The sequence below is a fragment of the Ursus maritimus genome, unplaced genomic scaffold (genome assembly GCF_017311325.1).
Source record: "Ursus maritimus isolate PB19 unplaced genomic scaffold, ASM1731132v1 scaffold_27, whole genome shotgun sequence".
In the NCBI taxonomy this organism is placed as follows: Eukaryota; Metazoa; Chordata; class Mammalia; order Carnivora; family Ursidae; genus Ursus; species Ursus maritimus.
Window position 1 is genome coordinate 2,172,129 of NW_024425230.1, and position 22,211 is coordinate 2,194,339.

At 39.2% G+C, this 22,211-nt stretch overlaps 1 protein-coding gene across 2 annotated transcripts in view; it reads left to right on the forward strand.

Annotated features, from left to right (window-relative positions):
- Nucleotides 1-497: 497 nt before the first annotated feature.
- The window catches only part of GABRB3 (gamma-aminobutyric acid type A receptor subunit beta3), a 220,025-nt gene continuing 198,311 nt past the window's right edge, over nt 498-22,211 (forward strand). The window contains exons 1-3 of one of the 2 annotated variants that reach the window (XM_040642655.1): nt 498-577; nt 1,433-1,524; nt 1,745-1,812. In XM_040642655.1, the coding sequence (XP_040498589.1) occupies nt 498-577; nt 1,433-1,524; nt 1,745-1,812 (240 nt within the window). Of the gene's footprint in view, nt 578-1,223; nt 1,304-1,432; nt 1,525-1,744; nt 1,813-22,211 lie in introns of those variants that run through there. The other variant, XM_040642654.1, reaches the window with a different exon arrangement.

A 22,211-nucleotide genomic window follows, 5' to 3' on the forward strand; every position in this document is an offset into this window, starting at 1 on the left:
AAGTATCATTGATCTTCTAATGAGAACCAAGGGATGGAAGCCTGTCATAGGGAAAACGAGTTTCCTTGCTTTGTAAGAACCACGGACAGCTCCAAGCTGCACCAGAAAAAGCGAGGTATTTTCCCAACCCTGGAATGACAGTCCAGGGTCTCCAGGTCTGATTTAGACTCCAGCTTACTGATAATAAGGTGCACATAATCAGGCCTCTCTTTACCATTCATTATAAATGTATTTATGTGAGCAGGGAGGGCCCAGTGCTCATAAGAAATGTTCGGAGGTGAGAGTGAAAGGAATAGTTTAATGAGCCGATTTTTAAAAAAAAGGTCTTACAGTGCATAAATAATTAATCGGGCCGCCATGCGAGGGGCTGGATGATGGGTCAGGCGGGAAAGCCCGTGGGTGGGGGCAGGGGCGGGGATCCCCGCTTCGCTGTTTGAATGTTCAGTGGCTGCGGGGGAGAGCAGATCCCACCCAGATTAGGTCGGAGGAACAACGCCATGTGCTCCAGGCTCCCGGCTCTCCTGCTGCCCATCTGGCTCTCCTGGACCCTGGGGACTCGAGGCTCTGAACCCCGCAGGTGAGGTGGGGGCTTTCCCCCGACCCGCAGCCTCTTTCTGGACTCTGTAGCGCAGTCCCGTGGGCACAGGCACTGTACTGAACCCACTGGCTTTCGGCCTGTGTCGCAGCTGGGCGGGGGTCGTAGAGGGGGTCGGGCCCAGGAAAGGGGCGGGGGAAAGCGGATAGCGTTTCCCTCACCGCCTCTGCCCGTGCCGCCGTCCGTTCCCTCATTCGCCCGGTGGCAGGGAGCGCGGCGGAGCCGGTTTCGCGGCGGAGCCCGGCCCTGCTCCGCGCCGCGCAGCCGCGGCTCCAGCTTGCTGTCCCCGGCCGGGCTCCAGGTCCCGCTCCGCAGCCGCGGGGGCGGGAGGGAGCGCCAAGGGCCGGGGTACTGGCCGCGGAGAGTGCGGGGGAGGCCAGGGTGAGCGGCGCAGCCGGCTCCGCCTCCGGCTCGCCTTGCCTCCTCCCCCTCCCTCCGCTCCCCAGCCCGCTGCTCCTCCTCTCCCCGGGCCCGCTCCTCCTCCTCCTCCCCTCCCCCTCCCCCTCCGCCCTCCTCCGCTCCGGGCCAGCGCGGCGGCGGCGGCGGCGGCAGCAGCAGGAGCAGCCCCGGCTGCGGGTCGCGACGGCGGCGGGGCGCCCCCTCCCCCGTGCCGGGGCGCGGCGGAGGGATGTGGGGCTTTGCGGGAGGAAGGCTTTTCGGCATTTTCTCGGCCCCAGTGCTGGTGGCGGTGGTGTGCTGCGCCCAGAGGTAGGGTCGCGGGTGGGTTGACGGAAAGCGGGCCGGGCGGCAGGCAGGGCGCGCGGCTGTGCGCGCCGGGCGCTGGCGGGCAAGCCGCCGCCTGACCCTGCTATCTGTGCCCCTTGCCCCCTCCCCCAGCGTGAACGATCCCGGGAACATGTCCTTTGTGAAGGAGACGGTGGACAAGCTGTTGAAAGGCTACGACATTCGCCTAAGACCCGACTTCGGGGGTAAGTGGGGTGTGCGCGGCCGCTGCGGGAAGCGCGACCCGCCGCGCTGGCGGCCTGGGTGGAGGAGGGAGGCGGAGGGCGCTCAAGCCGAGGTGCGGCGGAGTAGGGGGGGGAGGGCATTTCGCTTGCTCCCACTTCTCAGGTAGGCACCCCCATCCTCAGAGCCACCCGCACCGCGTGCCCGAGCTTGGCTGATCAGTGTGTCGTGCTCTTCCCTCAGGTCCCCCGGTCTGCGTGGGGATGAACATAGACATCGCCAGCATAGACATGGTTTCCGAAGTCAACATGGTGAGTGCCAGCCCTCCCCAAGGCTGTCCCCGAGCCCCTGCCCCACTGTCTGGGCCCACGGTACTGGGCCAGAGGCCTTCTCTGACGGGGCCGAGCTTCGCCGGCCCGCGAGGGAGCGGCTCTCCGGGAGCCAGCCCCCAGCTCGTGCGGCTCCCTCCACCCGCCCGGTGTGCGCGGGGGGCGTCGTTGGCGTCGGTGCAGTGAGGAGGGCGCACCCTCCCTGCGGGAGGAAGGGGTCCTGGGCCGGCCTAGCGCTTGGCTTTCACCGTAGCCCTCGGGCTCCCAGCTTCTCCAGAGGTCTGTCACCTGGTCCTGAGGCTTCCCAAGTGCTGTCTCGCATCCTTAGCAACAGGCGCTGGGGAGCCGGGAAAGAGAGGCGAGTTGTGGGGGTGGCTCATATTCTAGGTTAAGAGATACTTACAGTTTCCTTTGTTGTCTTTTGGAAAGAGATGTTGGCAGCTGAAGAGAACCAGGGGCAGTGGTCTGTGTATTCTAGGGTGTCTCAGGTCAGTTTCCTTGGTCTCAGTGGCTTCTCTAAGGGCAGGCTTTTCGGCAGTGAATCCCGGAACCCCGCTCCGCCAGTCGCTGTCGGAGGTGCTGATGGAGCTCGGGTGGCTCTGACAACTGGAGGGCCTGGGCAGTAGGCGGGCTCTCGGAAGGGGCCGCTGTGCCAGGAGAGTAGAAGGCTTGTGAGTCCAGTGTCACTTAGAGCTATGTTCATGCTGTCGGGATTCAATATTATAACCTGTGGAAAGCGGAGGTCCGTGTCCCGAGGTGCGAAGTGGGTACCATGAGCTTTTTTGCTCAGGACACTTTAGGACAACAGGGAATAAAGGGGGAAAATGACCCCTTTCATTTGTTAATTGAGCTGAAATATCCTGGGATTTGAAAACAGACTTAATTTTCTGTTAAGTGGCACTTTAGAAATTGTAAGAATGAACATTTGAAAACAATATTTTCTGGGAGAAACCATTTGGCGACTTTTCTTTCCAACATAACATTGAGAATATAATGAGGCATGGTTTCAGATAGACCTAGTAGGTTTCTCAAGTCTGGTGCACATCAGTCACCCGAGCAAACTTGTTTTAAATGCATACTGCCAGGTTCCTTGCTCCAAGAGATTCTGATACAACTGTGGAGTGGAATCTTGGGGTCTCTGCATTTAAAACTAGTACTTCACACTCTTTTGAAGCAAGTATTTTGTGAACAGTATTTTGAGAAACACCACAATAAATTATAGAAATATGGACATTTACAAATAAATTAAAAGTATTGTTTTAAATAGACTGTTTAGCAAGATATATTTAAAATATATACTACTGTGGATTTTGTAGGAAGTAATCTTTGACCACACAAAACTAATTTCATCAAATTTTCACTCTTAATCTAGAGTTTTAAAATTATAGTATGTGCCTTTAAAGTCATGTACTTTTCTTTCAATGTATATCACTTAGGACATTTTTGTACAAGGCATTATAATAATAAAAGTGTTAGTAAGAAACACAGAAGGGATATCACTTATATATATAACATTCAAAATTAACATTACATGTTTTACTTTTTTATAATCTTGTAAAAATAACCCTGCCCAAAAGTTATGCTTTATGATCTTAAGGGAACAAGTTGACATAATCTGTGATTTTCTCAATTGGGAATTTCACATTCTCTAGAGACAATTCTTTACAGAAGATAATTGAATATTTAGTGGATTATTATATCAAAAATCTGTATACTGGATGTCAAATGAAAGAGAAGATATATTGATGTGGTCCTTTAAGAACTCTATACAATATTAAAACAACCGGGTGAATGAGGAGAATGTATTCTTGTATACCATTGCACATTTTCTTTGAGCTAATTTTTAAGCTTAGTTATCCAGTTGTCATCATGCTGATACTTGGTACCTTTGAAAACTTCATCAATAGTTGTTTAATTCATCCACTGTGAATTGAAGTGTCCCAGTTTTCTCTGGACCCAATAATAGAAAGACAAATTGAAGATACAAGCCATTATACTGAATAATCTTTAGTTTATATCCCAAAGCCAATAATTATGCATAACAAAGCCATAGTATACTTGTATTTATTTTTTTGCGTTCTCATAATGGTAATTTTGTGGCTCTCTAAACATATATTCATTGTGAACAAAAATTGGCAATTGGTAAGACTGGAGCTTGAAAGCCATTGGACAGATGGGACTGCCTCGCCTTTGAAATATCTTCAACGAGTGGACTGAGTAAAATCTTATGCTACAAAAATATGACTTCCAGTCACATATTTGCTCACAATTATAGTTTTGATATTGGACCTATTATTTTTTCAAAGATTTATCTATTTATTTGAAAGAGAGAGCATGCACTTGCACACATGCGGGGGGGGGGGTGCAGAAGGAGAGGGGAGGGAGAATCCCAAGCGGACTCCGCTGCTGAGCTTGGAGCCAGCGTGGGCCTCGATCCCACGACTCTGAGATCATGAGCTGAACTGAAACCAAGAGGGCAATACCTAACAGACTACAACACCCCAGCACCCTTTGACCTATTATTAAAGAAACTTTGAATAGCAGTGGTTAAGCATCATTTTGGAGGTCATATTTCATAAGGAAAGAACAGAAATGCAAGCATAAGATTAGAACCATCCTTCAATCATGTTGCTTAAAAATAATAAATTCTATTTATGAACTTCTTTAATCACCTTACTGGTCACACAAAAATAAGTTTTGTGAGGTAATGGAACTAAATAAGAAATGGACTTGCTTTAAGAGTATTGTAGCTATTAGAGGTTGTAACAAATGGTTGTAACAAAAAGCAGGATGTAGTCAGTCCCATTAGAGGAACAAAAGAAAGGAGCACACAGAAGAGAGAGAGGGAAGGGGGGTGAGATTGGGGAGGAGGTAGAGAGATTATTTCTGACATGGAAGGCTTCATTGGTAAGTGGCTTAGATGGAGGAGGGTGTTGTGGGTTAGGAAAGAAAATGGCAAAGGTAAGGGTGGATAAATAAGCAGGATAGGAGATTATGAAGGGGAGGTTCAAAAGGTGAAATTGGGAAAGTAGTACAAACCCCTGTTCACTTAGGTTCCTCTCTGCCATGCCAATTTCACATACTAATTGTCAAGAAATAAGGAGCCCTGTAAATGTTTTAAGCATGTGATTGACATGATTTGAGCTGTGGTTTCAGATGAATCTTTTGGCTAAAATGTAAATTTAGATCGAGGCGTGAGGATGTTGCAGTAGAAGCAAAATTTACAAGAAAATTAAGAATAAATGATCATGGAGGTTTCGTTCCTTGAGATTTTCTCCTTGGGTTTTAGTAGATATATTTTTGAAAACATTTATTTAGCGAAATAAAAACTTATCAGTGTTTCAAATAAGAACACATAAAGTACGTGTATCTCAAGGTGGGACAGATATGTGCATGTTCATGAACATTTGGGGGTGATTGTAAATAATGACATACACTGCATAATAGTAATATTGGTACTTTTCTCTTTAAATAGTTGTAAAGGACAATGTTTATCTACTGGGAGTGCCTACAGATGGTACCTCCAAAGAACACCTCTGTCCTCAAGTAAATAAATAAGTAAATATATTTGTGTATATACATGTGTACATCATCATGCTTTTTGGTATTTTGTAGACAGTCTAAGAATGAATTTGAGTATTTCAATATTTAACATTATTTTGCTGTAACTTGTGTTATGGAGAATAGAGATATTCTACATTTCTATTTTTCCTAATCTTCCAATTCTTTTTTTCATGCACCTTTTTAAAAATTAGCTGACTCGACAGCAATCAAATGAAAACCATTTCGTCTTATATAACTTCAACTGTTTCTCTTATCTTTTGTTTTAAAATTTCATATAATTTTTTAAGGTTATGTATGGTTAATTATTTAGATTTAGTTTACATATTTCTTTAAGTGACATTTTATATGTGAAAGAACACTGTTGACTGAAAATTTGTATATACATTTGCTATAATTCTGATGCTTAAGCATTGTTCCTAGTATATAAAACATGTGTTGAATATTTAGATGGAGAGATGAATAAATGGAGGAAATTATTGAAAGTGTAGAAAACATAAAGAAATATTAAAGATATGAAACAACTAGAAAATTTTATTTTCAAACAGTATTTTTACTCAGAGAATGAAGTAGTTCTATAACTTATAAAAATAAATTAAAAAACAAAAACAATATTTTAAAGTACTCATGGGTTCTTTTTTAAATTTGATTAGAATAATCAAATCATTGTTTGATTTATTATTTTAGAGCAGAAACTATACATACTTAATTTTTACTTAATTACTTCAGAGTATTGAGGATAGAAAACTAGATTCAAACTCTAGTGGTATTAATAGTAATTTCTATGATTTATCTTGTACTTTGTTATTATTTTATACTTAATTAGTCCATTAAAATTCAGTTCAATTCTAATGAAAATGTAGCTACAGGATTATTTTTTCTGATATCATCCATGTAAATCATCAGTTGTCTTTTTTTTTTTTTTTTTGGCCCTGAGTTCCCTTTACGCAATATGCAATGTGTATCCTTAGTTGTTATGAGATGTATTCATCCATTATTCTAGTTCTATTGTATTCCTTTCTCATTTGTTGCATTTTCTTAGTATAAAATCCACTTTTAAAAAAATGTCTCGATGTAAAATAAGTATTGTACATAACATAGTTTTGGCACATCACAAGAAGCAACTTTGGAGCTGTATCGCTGTAAAATGGATACACTCCCACTCATGTACAAAACCATGCATACACACACACACACACACACACACACACACACACACACAGACATTTGCACCATTACTTTGTCTTTCCTCTCTTCAGAGACAGTAGGAAAGAGGAGAAGATCATCTTGGCTAGAGTGAGCTGGGATCCGAGGTCTGGAGAATTCAGCTTTTAGGCAGTTTTGGTCAAATCTATGTGAATCAGTCCCCGCTCCCCACCTTTCAGAGTCTAGAGGTTTCTTTGCCAATAGAGGATGCTGAACCAGAGAGCACAGTGTCCAGCACCGTGCTGGAATCTCAGGTGGAGGAAGAGCTGAATCCCAGGAGTCCAGGTAGTGTGCTGAAGACAGCCTAATGGGATTGGAGTTTTCGGTTCTATTTCCAAGTCTGTGGGAACACCTAGCCTTAGGCAAATCACTTAACATTCAGTAAATCAGTTGCAGGCTTTCCAGATGCCCATAGCATGTCTACAGAATGGATTCCAAAGTGATATCACACTTTCCGTACAGAGAAAATCGTGGTAGACCATCACAGCTACACAAACACGCCGTAGAAAGATATTGTTTACTGATTTTTTTCTAGAGGCTTGGGCCATATTTAGAGTTTGCATATTAATTGTTATTAGCATTTTAAAGTTTGGAAATGTACTAATGCTCCTATTACCAAGTAAGCTGGGGGGTGACTCAGCAGAAAGGAGAAAGTGTTTCTCTGACCCAGTTGGGGTTGGAAAACTGCTTACGGGGAAGGCACTCCAGGGGTACGGTCCACAAAGTGTGTTGGCATTTGGCTCCAGGTTGCTGTGTTTTGGAGGTAAGGCTGTTTATTGAGGACATTACTTTTCACTGGCAGTACGTTTCATGCATTAGTGATGATCATACATCAATGCTGGGACACTGATAAGAAAGCATATAATGAACTTCAGAGATGGATGAAAATAATACCTTATATAATATGCTTTTTACGAAGGGAAGTTTGTGTTTAATATTGGAGGGAAAGGTGTAGAGAGTGCAAAGAGAATGCTTTCTGTCTTTTCCCTTGGGGAGGTTGTAAAGCTTATGATGCTACATTTCTTAAAAGTTGGATCTTATACACATTGTCCTGTTGTGAACCGCCTCTTGCCTGTGCCTGGCTCAGGGATTTTATGGTGTGTTGCACATAGAAATATTGGTTTGAAGTGATGGTGCAAATATGCTTATTTACATATAAAATTTTTTCCAATTTTTGCAAGTAAAGCAATATGGATTCAACCTTTGACACTGCTGTTCTGACTCTTCTTTTCTTCTGTTGGTACCAGGATCTTTCTTTCTCATGGGTTCTGTATTGTGTAGCATACATATTGTCATTGCACAAGAAGCCTACCAACCATTTGGAATCCTTTAAATTATTTTGTAATACATGTTGAGGTATAATTTAGGGAAATGATAACTAGCAGTTTTATGCCATTTTGCAATTTACGAAATAATTCAAATATTTTGTCATTTGATCTTCCAAACTGATGATGAACTTGGCAAAGTTGGTAAGACAGGTGTTAATCTCATCTCCATTTTTCAGAAGAGAAAATAGCCTTGGGATTTATGAATAACACTAGCTTACTTCAATGCAAAGCTGGCACTTACTTGGCCCTGCTCCTTTGGTGTTTCTGCCTCATACTACAAAGCAATAAAAAATCCTAATTCTATATTAGATCCTCCCATTCTACTTTTCCCTGAAAGCTTATTCTTTGCTTATAACACTTATTACAGTGTTACATATGATTAGGGTGTATTTATTTGCTTAAAATCTCTCTCCTCCATTTCTTTTCCCATTAGAGGATAAGCTCCATGAGGCAGAACTATGTCTATGGACAGTCCTTGCACTTGATAGGCATCTATTAGACATTTGTTGAAAGAAAGTATATGAATGAAGAATGAATGAATGAATGAATGAATGAATGAAATACATAAGTGCATACATAAATAGATATGTAGCTTTCCAATGAAATATTTTTATAACCCAGAATTTGGGCTCATGACCAAGAAGAAGCATTTACTGGCTAAATGTGAGGTATAGAGATTTTACTGTAGGGGACTTAATTTGGCCAGAATTTGTATTATTGTACACAATATAATACCCTCAGCTGGTATTTTGTAGCTGCTGCCTCTTTCACTGGAGAGCTTTTATGCTGATTTCAAAGCAGAAAGGAGAGTAAAGTATTTTAGCAGTGTCTGTGTGAGGGTTGGTGTGGATATTCTAAACATCAGTCATTGCCTTCTTACACTCAAGGTTTTGTGTCTACGTGTCAAGTATATGTGTGTTGAGTTTTTCTGTATCACACAAGTTTTGAATATTATATACGGATTCATCAGGCTTTGCCTTCCCTTTCCGATGACCACTCAGTAGTGCAGTGAGGCTGCAGTGGTTGTCATTTGCTCACTTTCCAGCACAGCTTACTTCTGGGCCATTGATGCCAGCCATTAAGAAGATTCTCTAGCTGCAAAATTTGGAACACTAAGACTGAGATAGGTCTCAACTCTTGGCAATTTGCTCAGTACCACCAGTTTGCAGCAGAGTCAAGCCTCTGATCTCTCTGGCTGGGGATGTAGAATTCCTTTATTCCTTCTTATCAGGAGACCACATCGAGTAATAGAAATCATTTGTAAGCATTAACTCGTGTATCCCTCTTCTCATTTTTCCATCGAACTTAAGCATCACGCAGAGGCATTGATGCAGTGAACAAATACTTTAGCATGCATGTAACTGACATATTGGATGGATGGGAATAAAATTAAGATGTGAGACTGTCACAGCTCTTTAAATGCACTAATTTGTGCTTCTCTAGTCAATCTGAAAGAGGATATGGATTCTACTGATTACGACATCATCGTATTTTATCCTAGTTCTACAATGAAATAATTTCTTTTATGCTGAATATTTGCTAAATCTACATGACATGAAATGCATTTTTTTCATTTTGAATTGACTTTAAAGGATAACAAAAGCTACAGGTTGAAAGCTATATAATCCTGATTGTGTTTGATACATATGTGTAAAATATGTTACTTAGTTCAGTATCATATCGCTGTTCTTTTTAAACTGAACTTTTTGAATAAGACTTACCAATTGGTAACACTAATGAGTAGAAGAAACTTTCTGGGTCACCCATTGCTGTATGTTCTGTGTATGTGTGCCTGTGTGCATGTGTGCATTTGTGCAACCAAAATTTGTTTTAAAAGAAGCAACACTCTGGGTAATTTGTTGTAATATTACTGATTTTTCCACCCAAGAGATAAGTTCAAATATCAGGTGGGAAGTAGGCTAGAACGGTTACAGAGCCTAGGGCCTGTCCTGTAGAATACGCTTGGTAAATATTTGTTAAATGAATTTGTGTAGCAAATGACCCTTGTGGTAAAACTGTACCTTTGATTAATTTTATTGCAAAGATTCCCGTATTTGGGTGTTTGTTTTGCACATAAAATGAACCATAGCTTTATATGTGAGGATTCCTGTGAACCTGTTACTGAAAAAAAAATGTGGAAAACAATGCCATTCCTATTATCTAGACCAGTGATTCCAAAACTGAAGACCAAGAATCTTTGTGTAGTATTAGAGTTATTGCAGGGGTGGACATATCTAAGTGTTCTCCAAGCATGAATTCTCACCATTGGTGAATTCTGTGTTTTGCTTTTCCAAAACAGTACACATACTAGAAAAAGATGGGGAATAACTGAGTGTTATGAGGACCAGGATCGATTGTGCTGTATTCCTTTTTATGCTTTTAAACATTCTACAGATAATTCATTGGTATGAGAGCATATTTAATTGTACTGTTGAATGAGTTTTTATTTCTGAATCTTTCCTTTGTTTTGGCCCTGGGCACCAAAATTTCCTGTGAGAATGTCATTTCATGTGGTATGGGCTAAAATAATGGTTTCTTAAGAGAACACTGTTCTATAGAATGCAAATGTGGGCTCTATAATCAAGATATTTCTGCTCGAATCATATTGGAAATTATGTTAGAGATGTAAAGTAGGTTTATTTGCTGCAGGAATTTCAGGCCCATAATATGCTAATGATTTTGTAAATCTTCATGAGAGGGGTGAATATTTTAAAAATTACGTTTCGCTGGGCATTTTTTTTCTTTGTGAGGGGATGCGGGACCAAGTAACACTTCTTCATGAAGTTTTTTGTAGAACACAATTTAGAAAATATGGGGATAATCCATTGAATCATAATGGCCAGTTCCTGTGAATGATAACTGAGAAGATTGCTACATTAATAAAATCTCTTTTGGTGAAGATGTCCACAGCATGGAAGTACAATTTTGATCAAGAATCTAGCAGTACATGTGGGGATGGGTGATATTTTCTGGAAGTGAAGATGAAGCATCTCTTATAATTGATTGATAAAAAGCACAAAGATTTTGTTCTGTAATTATAGACTTTGACGTACTGAGGGAAGTCTGTGTGATTTAAGCTTCCTTGTTTTCTTGTATTATAAGAGTACAATACATGATACAGAGGCAGAGAATTATGTATTAAAGAAGAGGAGATGCAAAAGGCTCTTGGGCCAATGGCAGCAGATTACTATTGAAAGCAAAATATGGCTCCCTGAGGCTGTTAGGCTTGGCCAGTGGTTTTTAGATGGTGGTCTATATGTTATTCATGTTTATATGCAAAATAACATTCTGTTTGGATGAAAATTTCTTGTGGTAAACATATTTAACATCCCCTAGAGTAAGTCATTTCTAAAATTTCCCTTATGACTAATTTTTATAGCTCAATGAAGAGTCTATATGTGTTCATAAATAGTGACAATAGTCTATAGGGCACATGCATTTTCTGGATTTTTCTAAAAATCACAGTAAAGTCATAAGGGGGCAATATTGCTCAATATTGCCTCTACCGCTGTGGAGTCCCCACTGGGGATCTGTGGTGGGCTCAGGGACTGTAAAAGACTGGTGGCAAGGGGCACCTGAGTGGCTCAGTCCATTAAATGTCTGCCTTCAGCTTAGGTCATAATCCCAGGGTCCTGGGATTGCCCGCATAAGGCTCCCTGCCTGCTTCTCCCTCTTCCTCTGCCTGCTACTCCCCCTGCTTGTGCTCTTGTGCTCTTTCACTCTCTCTCTGACAAATAAATAAATAAAATCTAAAAAAAAAGACTGGTGGTAATGAGCAGGTAAATCAAAGTAGATCCAGAAAGTAAGAGATTCAGAATGTTAATTGATTATAATAGTAAATGGGGTTTTGTTTGTTTGCTTGTTTTTAGCATTTAGAAGCACAAAAAGCTATTTTAAAAAAAAAAGGGTTCTTATTTTAGAAATAGAGTATCTCTCTCTCTATATATATATGTAAAAAACATAAGAAATATGTATTATATATAAATAGATTTATAAGAAATATTTATAAATATAAAATATAAAATATTTATGAGAAATATAAATATAAAAGAAATATACATATTTCTTTTCTCCCATGCTATGCCTTATTTAGCATTACACTATATTACTTCAAAATTTTATCTTTATTTTATGATTGAAAAGCTACTCTCAAAGCTTGAGATTTTACTTTATGATTGTAAATGGTTTGGAATTTTAATTACCTAGGTGATTTCCTCAATACTCCAGGCTGTTTTGCCTTTAGAGACCATAGGGGGTCTAACTTGCACGATTGCCCTCTGCAGTGGAAAGAGTTGCTTGTCGGAACACTTAGATCCCATGGAAGGGTTTGTTGGAACTTTGGCAAGCCATTCAGACTCAGTGGTCCTCAATTTGATATTTTTAAAGAGTATGTTAATAGGATTCTCTGAATTGCCTCCCAGTTCTGGTTTCTGTGTTTCTTAGAGTCTGTGAGAGTTAGAACCGTAAGACCTTCTATTTGCCTTATACAAACCACTACTTGTTGTTCATTTGATACTGCATGTGGTTTAATTGGTTATCTGAGAGATCGTCATCTGGCAGTTTGCAACCTTGTATTCTAAGAGTGGTCAGTGTGAAATCCAGAATGATATTTTTGGGCTACCTATTTCATGTGCTATGAAATTCAGACATTTTGTACATAAAGAGCCGGGATTTTAAAATCTGCATCCATGCTCATCAATTTTCAGGTCTCAAACAGTGGTATTTGCTTTTTCGGTCTGAATGTAGAATTATTAATTTATGCGCAAAAGCTGTAGTGGACTGTTAAAATGCTTTTTTTTTTTTACATTCAAAGTATAACCTTTACATTATCACCTAAGAAAAACAGTACAGAAATGTCTTAGGTGCTATTGGATTCCAAATTGTCTATATTCAGGTTTTTAAAAAAATTCTATGTAAATTTAATTCATGCATCATTTTTTAATCTTCGATGTTCTTTTATTAACATATAATTTTAATATTGTTTGAATTCATAATCCAGTCCAAAAGGAAGAGGGCATAGACTTGGTCAGTGTCATTTGGACTGCTGCATTCAGCCAGTTTGGGATGGTAAGCCAGCATTCAGTGAAGAAAATTTTAAACTTAGATCTCAAAGGTTGCTCTACAAAAGAGAAAGTTTTACCATTTTCTACCTTTTCTTGATTCCTAGTCTCATTTGAAATTGAATTTCTTATATATAAAACCCAAGCAAGTGAACCTGTGTGGATATAGGGTAAATAGGGATGGCGATTTGGCTTGCCTGTACTAGAGAGTGCAAAATAAAATACATAAAATTGTCTAATTTTATTCCATAAAAGTAAAAATGTGGGTGTACCAATTATCACATTATTAGGAGATTATCTATTTAGGATGATATAGGTTAAAATGCATAGTGTGACCCAAACTTAGATATCAGTAACCAAACAACAACAACAACAAACAACAAAAAAACAACAACAAAAAAACCCCAATAATTTTCAAAGTGCTCAGCTCACATTTTTCCACTGTAGGTGAAATCTTGCTAATTTGTAGTATCTGGTTAAGGGGAATTGTAACACAGTCTAAAGTGATTTTCTGATTTACCACTTTGAAATAATTTATCTACAGCAATAGCCCCTCAGGGGTCTTTCTGTCCCTCCTTCTCCCTCTCCCTCTCCACGCTGAAAAGAGAAGTATGAAGGCTCTGGCAGAATTCAGATATTGAAAGGGGAAGACACTTTGTTCTAAATGTAACCAAATTAGCACTCTTCAGAGTGGAGCCACCTCTGAGGATTGAGCGCAGGGGCTGGTTTACTGAGATTAAGGAGAAAAAGCCAAATAAAGGGGTAGATGTTCCTGAATGACATTTATCTCCCCTTACCAGATAAGAAATGAGGGGTTTACCTGCCAGTTTCTCTCACCATTTATCTTTTCAGGATTTTGAATTCAAAATTTGGATACCTCAAGAGCCAGTTTGGCTTAGTAATGTTTCTCCCTTTATCGTATCTCTCAGTTTCTGAAACAATGAAGGAAAATCCTCTTTTCTTCAATATTTTTCAGAGGAAAGCACAATGAAATTTGTTAAACAAAGGTTGACAGGAAAGCGGGTATCTATTAATTGATATCCAGTTTCCCAATATGCCAACCTTTGCCCAAGACTGTACTTGCTTACGCAATGATGTGCAAACAGAAAAACCAGCACCTGCTCATGCTACAATACTAATAGAAACTGTCAGTTAACCAGGGGAAGGACTCACAGATCAGTCTCATATATTACTGAACTATTTTCTCTATTACCAGGTAATGTGAGTGTTTCTAGATCACACTTCTGTGGAGACTTTTTGTGTGACTATCAACATTATAATGGAAATTGTGAAAACAACAACAATCCCAGCAAAACCCTATAATGTAAAAGAAAGCATGGTGGAATTCCATTATATGGATAGTAAAGCCTGCTGAGATGGTAGAGAAGACGGGTGTGGGGGTTTATTTTGTGAATCTGTACGGCAAAACACTATTTGTGATGCTTCATCATGAAGTGCTGTACCTAATTTACACTTGTTTAACAGCTAGTCCAAAAATAGACTATGTGTATAGATTTTTAAATCCCAGGCTTATCAAAGCACCTTGCATTTATAGGTCAACACTAGAACTTGCTGGAAAGAAGCAACGTGACAAATTTTCCTTTTTTTTATTTCTCAAAATAACTAATATCACTTGATAATTACTTCTTGTATTGTCTTTCATGATTTGACTTTTTAGTTCAACTGCTCTGTTGACTAGCATATTGTTGGGCTGTCTGTTTCATTCCAAATACTTTTAGATTTAAGAGGTGGCTTAACTGGTCTATAACTGCTCTCAAATAGAATGCCCAGCATCAGAGGGGCATCTGGCTGGCTCAGTCAGGGGAGCTTGTGACTCTTGATCTTGGGGTCATGAGTTTGAGCCCCATGTTGGGTGTAGAGGTTACTTAAAAAAATAAAAAAAAAACCTTTAAAAAAAATAGAATGCCCAGCATCAGAAATCCACATGACGATAGTTTGTATTTTCCCTATTTCTCCGGTGTAGCACACCTGTTCAAACATTGCCTATATTACTTCAGACTTGAAACTGACAAGACCTCGGGGCCACATAGGTTGTTAAAGAAACTCATGAAGAGGGTGCTTGACTCGAGCCAGGAGTGAGTGAGCTAATGAGCGAGTTGGACAATAAATGTGTGAAGTATAAATACTTTTCAACTCCATGTTTGGAGCAATGGTAGGAATGAAGAAAGGACTGATGGACAGTTGGGCCTGGGAAGCTGAGAGATATACAGTCAACCATTACTGTTAGCGTTCTGAAAAGTAATTTTGGGGAAATATGGATAGAACTACAAGGCATGGAAAAGACTTCCAGGGACCTATGGGAGGGAAAAAAATGGCAAAAATAAGCAAAATTGTTACAAGAAACAGGATTTTTTATTCTTTAAAAGCTTGAGATACTGGGGTAGTTTGCCATGTTTAATTAGAAAGTAGATACATACCAGTGCATACTATGCAAAAAAATTAAATTGTTTACTTTTGCTCTTCTTATATTTATCCATGATAAAAGTGGAACTCCTGGGGGTGTTGACTCCCTGAGATGGAACCTATCATCCTCATGGTGTCAGCTACTTCAGGTACAAGTCTCTAAGTAGATTCACAATCTGCAAGGGACCCGTGCAGAAATCTCTATGTGTTTTCAGAGCTGCAAAGCTTGCTAGATGCTTGATATATGTTCCTTGCAGGTATTATGAGAGGAACAAAGCAGGAAGGAGAATAGTTAAGTGAAAGGGAAGGTAGGATTCTTCTCTCTTATCCAGCTTTGAACTCTCTAAATCATCAGCAAATCCTTGGATTGTTATATATACAGTTGTGTCAGGCAGGAACTTTTTTCCTGTGAGGGATGAATGCTCTGTACATTCATTGTGAAAAGAAGACCTTCTTGGCTGGAGCAGACACGATCACCATCTGTTGGGAACTTTGGTACTTGTTACACCTTTAATGCTGTCAGAAAAGAGCATTTATTTTACAAAATTTATTTATATATATATATATATATATACATATATATACATATATATGTATATATATATATATAGTGGGCAAAGAAAATTTAGAATATTTAGAAAAATACACCTGAATGTATTTTTAAGTTGTTTTATACATATGTAATATGTATGACTATTTTTACACATAGTATACACAAGTTATTATCATGCTTTTCCATGTAATTTATATTATATACACTTCCATGCTATTGAGTATATTTTATAGATATTTTAAGAGCTGTATAGTATTCCCTTGCGTGGCTGAATAACGTAGCTTACTTAATATTTTCTTATTGTTAGGTATTTAGGTTACTTGCTCTGATTGCAAGATAAATCATGTTTTGATGACTATCCTTATACATAAATTATTGTATGGGTTATGAATTATTTCCTTGAAAAATATGTAATTAAGATTACTGAATTAAGTAATGTGGATATTTTTAAGGTGTTTGGTACATGTAACCAAGTAGCTTTCAAGAAAGGAACTTTCAATTTGTGCTCCCATTGAATTGCCTAAAGATATTCTATATTTATTACCCTAGAATAAATTTTTGTTGGTAAATGGAAAGAGAATTATAGTTTACAAAGTAGCAGGATTTAAAGCTAAAATGGAATTAAACTCCAAAGCTATTCTTAACTTTGCCATTTTTCCAACATAATCTCATCTAACAGGAAAAATGGACAAATAATTTGGCTTTATATTAAAATTGACTTCATCTTAGTTTTATATTTGGCATGCCACTATAGTTCAGGTCATTGTTTTGAATGAATTAGAATTCATTCTAATCCCTCAAATAAATTTCACACCAAAAAATTAGAATGTGTCTCACAAATCAGACCTATGAAGTTGGGAAAAAACAATATTGTTAGGGGCTCTGGGGTCACACTTGGTCCCTTTTTATCCAGAAGATCACATACTCAGAATCTACCAAGGCATTTTAATCTCAATTTAATCTCATATTTAATCTCAGTAACTGATCTGAGCCTTGATCCTTTGGGTGTTTGGGTGGGACAGTTAGCGAAGCAGACATGGGGAAACTCTGAGGAGAAAGGCCTAGAGGATGTACCTCGGGAGGGGAGGGTCCTCATGTGTATCCCTGCCTTGGTCTTTATCGGGAGGACAGTGAGGCTGATTTGAAGGGAGCTTCTGGTTCATCAGAGGTACTGTTTAATGAGGCATTAGTTTACTTTGCCTACATGAGTAATACTTTAGGAGACTATTTTCCATAGACTTAATGAGCAAAAAAACAGATATCATTTAATGTGATCTAAAGTTCGGTCTACTGATGCAGAGGGAAAAAAAAAAAAAAGTAAGTGGCCATTACCATTTAAGTGAAAAGAGAATTTGGATGTTTCCACATTGATTATGAGATGGGTGGGTAACTATTCTTCCTCACTACCCTGATTCTATCAGGCCCAGAAATGGCAGTGAAATCCATTCAGAAACAACCACATACTTCCACAATTTCTTGATTACCCCTGACCTCTGTTTTTATCTTTTTTACATCAAAGTCACCCATGTGACTAAAGGTGCAATTCTGCTTTTGAGAAGACTCTTTTTGCTGGTCCTCTTGTCTCTTTCTCCCACACTTCTTCCCTGTTAGAAATTTCAGTTAGACTCCTTAAGCACCTTGCTCTGCCTCTCATACCAGACACCAAAAAATCTCTTTCAGGCTTCTCTAGTCCTCTTGGTTGTATTCAGCTTTTGCCCAGCTTTCAAAAAGATAATTGTACAAGCGCCAAAAAGCAAGCATACCCACCAGGAAGACTATAAAAAGTCTCCCAGTATATAGTTTTATTATTTAATCTTCACTGTTTTCGCCACCTGGAATATTCTCTCTCCTTAAGGTCTCCATTCTAACCTCACATCTTTCCTGGCATGCTGAACTCAAATTTTGTTTCTTTCAGAAGATTAAGAGCATGGGCTTCCTTTGCCCTGATCAGCACAATGCAGGGGCTCCTGCTCCTGGAGTCTTTCTCAGAGAAAGATGTTTTTCCTTCTGTCTGAAATCCATCTTGCTACGTGTGCTCTATGTTTGGCTTTTCCTTGCCCACATTCACTACATCTTTCAACATACCTTCCTCTCCATTAGGTTCTTTCATTTAGTCTTCATGTGGGAAAAAGAACATATCTGTATATAAAAGAGATAAACCAAGCTCTTTCCTTGACAGCACTGCCTTCCTTGACCACATATTTCTGGACATTATTTCTGGGACCAGTATCAACCCGTAGTCCTTGCCCATACCCTCACTAAAAAGGCTTCCGGGGAGTGTGTGAGCCTTATAAGTGTGGTGATCAGGGATCATTCTTCTGCATTGTGCTCTTCCACCTTGTCACTCAATCCTAAAGATAATTTTTGCCTTTCTTTTTTTCCAGTATCCAGCTGTTCACCATGTCTTGCCCCAATAATTTTGGTAATATATTGAAGACTCACTCCTTTTTTCCCCATGACTCTACTTTGGATCCCTCAAATGCGGTGATCATGATCTGTCTGAAATCTGTGATTCTCCTGTATTCTGGTTCCACTTGTAAATATTATCGCTCTACTCTTCCAGCCATTTCCAGAATGGGAGCCCCTAATTGGGTCCAGAGTACCTGCTGGATGTATCATAAAATGGGTGATTGAGACTAATGCCCACGGTGGCAGGGATGTTAGGAGTAAGAACCAGCTCCAGGATTTGGAGAAAAATGCCCATGGGATATGTCTGTGTGCATCAGGTTGACCATTAGGGAAGACAGTAGAGCTGGAAACTATCAGGTTCTAAGCCTTCTCCATTTGGTTCACACAAGGGGCAAGATTTAGGGTTCTTCCTGAGAAAATGCAAGAATGAAAGAAGTGATGGTCCTGGATGAGAGTGTTGAGTATACACATTGGGTTTTGAGAGAGCACTCAGAATCTAAGAGCTGGGTTAATAGTGCAGCTTTTACCTCGATATGGCCAACTTGCCCTGTGATTACCCAATTTTACTTTATTGTAATCTGCAGTACAACCTTTAATGTATTTATTTTTTGATTACTTTTCTATTGGCCTTCAGTTGCTTCCCTTGTACATTTCTTCCCTTTCCCATATTATGTATCCCTTTACTTCCATATATTCCATCTATCAGCCATAAATAGATGCTTTAAAAATGAGTATTGATAGTGATGATATTTGGATTGTCAAGATGGCCAGAGGCAGAAAAGGAAACCATCACCCTGATACACAGTGCAGTGAGGCAAACAGAATCGTTAAAGGCAATCATCAAAGAGAGTGAACAATGAATTGTTTCACGAGAAATTGTGAAATTGTGAGAGTTGGCAGGATGTGTGCTATGGACCCCTCTCCCCCAAACCATCACCTTAACCCTGGGTAACTGCACAGTTAAAAAAAGAGAATCAGAAAGAAGAGACAGAACAGCGTGGGTGTGAGAAAGGCTCTTGGTCTGCTAGTTAAGTAACACTATGATGTTGAATTTTAAAACATATTTGAAAGCATGATTTTTTTTTTTTTTTTTGGATAGAAAAATACATTTCTTGGGAGGGGCAGGGGTGCTGTCTCAGTTAAATGCCTATATTTAATATGTACCCTTCCTCCTTGCCAAATACCCATTAGAGGTCAGGTTATATATTATATCAGAAAATTAGGGATAGAGATAAGACTTACTGATTGTGGTGCAAGAGCATAGTTTTTATTCCTAAAATAATAAAAATCTGAAATTAGTTAGAAAAGGAACAAACTTGGCAGATATAAAAGCTAGGGAAGTGGTGGCAAGATTTGTGCTCTAAATTTCGTTTATTGGGATGCTGAACCCAGTAACACAAGTCACCTGAGAAAGGTGGTGATGAGTTAGATATACCACTGTTTTTTTCTAAGTGCTTTGAGAAAATTGGGATACGATGAAAGTGAAAAGCTTTGCATTAAATTCCAAATCAGGAGGAGGAGGTGAGAGGTGTTTAGTTGAAGATGCTTTATGTCATGACCTTCTATGTCTAGAGAGCTCTTTTTAAACTGGAGGATATCTGATCACTGCTCTGTTATTACCGTTGGGCCTTGTTCCAGGAGTTGGAAACCACAGACTGTGGAACAATGTAGCTTTCCACCTGCAATTCTAGATATATTCTGGTGCATTTCTGGTTTGAATGTCCACAGTGAATTTGTTGCCAGTTGATATTTAAAAGGTTATTATTATGTTTTAAATATTTGATTAGCATGAACTGTAAAATATGCTTTGTTAAAGAAAGGGCGGAATCCCGTGAATTCTAGATAGCTGTATCATCAAAACAATTTTTTTTTTCAAGTTAGCTAAAATAAAAAAATACGAACACTTAGATTTTGGAGAAATCTTACAAAAATGATTTATGTAAGTTTTAACATTAGCAGTTCATGAATCTTCCATAACTTAGAAAGATTATGAAAATCTAGAGATTCCGCTATTCCTAGATGCTAATTGCATTTTATAACACATTATTTTACTGGAGAAAAAGAGCCAAATGTTGCACTGTTATGTGGGGAACTTAAGGGAAACAATGATTCTGTCATAATAAAATGTGAAAATAAATTAGCTTTGGAAAACTTTTATTATTTGTGATATTTCTGAGTTCCAGTAATTTATTAGCAAAACTTTTCTTATTCACCCCGTCTAAACAACATTACTCTTGACCTCTTCACCTTTCTAGCTGCTTCACAAGCCTTCAGAGGTTGTCATATTTCTGTCAGTTTTCTGCCATTCATGAGTTAAACGTTTCATGAAATTCTATTTCTTTAACTTAATAGAGCCATTTACAATAAAATAGCTCCTTGTGTTAACTTTCCTTTTCATAATCAACAATAGTTTATTTAAATCGAATGTAAATACTGTATTTTCATTAATCTTGATTCACTTGTCTTTGTGTATTCAGCCTGTCTCTTATTATTTAATTGAGCATGCTGCAGAGATGCGTACCATGCCAGCTGGTCACTTTGCTTGGTACAAAACAAAACAATTTTTAAAAGCATAATTTATATTTTTCATAACAAAAAGTTGACATTCCCACTTATTATGTAGTTTTCCAGTCTGGGTTGGAAGTACCTTATCATGCTCTGAGCAGTTCCATCTAGAAAGCATTTGAAGGGCAGTCTCTAGGCAGTGAATGGGGTCCAAGCCTTAGTGTTCCACTACTTCTAATTGAGGGCTTGGGTTGAATGGATAATTAACACCCACAGATTATTGAAAACCTCATTTTAGTAAGTAGTTTCAACTTCTTCCTTCACTGAACCTCTTCCAGAGTTGCTAATGAGTATGGACTGATTTTGAATTCTAGGTCCTTTTATTTCCCTGCCTTCTCTCTGATAGAGGTGCTAATAAGGAAGAATGCAATCAAAAGGCATGACACATAAGGGAAGAATTAAATGGAACTGTTTTTTAAAACCTCTACACAGATTTCTAATTCCAGCCAAGATGGAGTAGCCTCATTTCTCCTAGTCTTCCCTCTTACAACTAAGAGCCCTGGACATAAGATAGCTACTAAACAAGGAAAATTCGAAGGTTGAAAAAAGAAGGGATTGCCTAAAGATCTCAGGACATGAGGAATGACTTGACATTGAATTCCCTAGGTTTTCTTTCTGCCTTTCATAGGTCCCAGACAGCATACCCGAAAGCCTACAGCCTAGATAGGACTGCCAACAAGCAGAGACAAAGAAAATAAACTCCGAAACAGCCTTCTTCTGGCCAAAGTATCAGGAAAAGAATGGCCTAATAGAACAGAAACTTTTTTATAATGCTTACTTTAGTTCAGCCAAACACCAACAAAACAAAACAAAACCCAACCCTATATACCCTCCTCCCACCATGGTTTCATCCAGGCCAAATAGGAAGCTAATCTTTTACCCACTGTCCAGTAGAAACAGGTGGACATGCTCTCAGGATATAGAAGAACTGAACAACACCTCGGTCAATAAGATCTGATTGACGTTTAGGGAATACTTCACCCAACAACAGCAGAATACACATTCTTTTCAACTGCCCGCAGATAATTTCCCAAGATAAATCATGCTCTGAGTCATAAGACAAACGTCAACATATTTAAGAGAATTCACATCCCCAAACAGGAGAATATAAAAGAATTCACATCATACAGTTTATGTTTTCTAATGACAATGAAATCAAACTAGAAATCAATGCAGAAAGACAACGGGAAGATCTCCAAATAATTGGAAATTAAAAAACAGACTTGTAAGTAATCCAGAGGCTAAAGGGGATATCTCAAAGGAAGTGAAATGAAT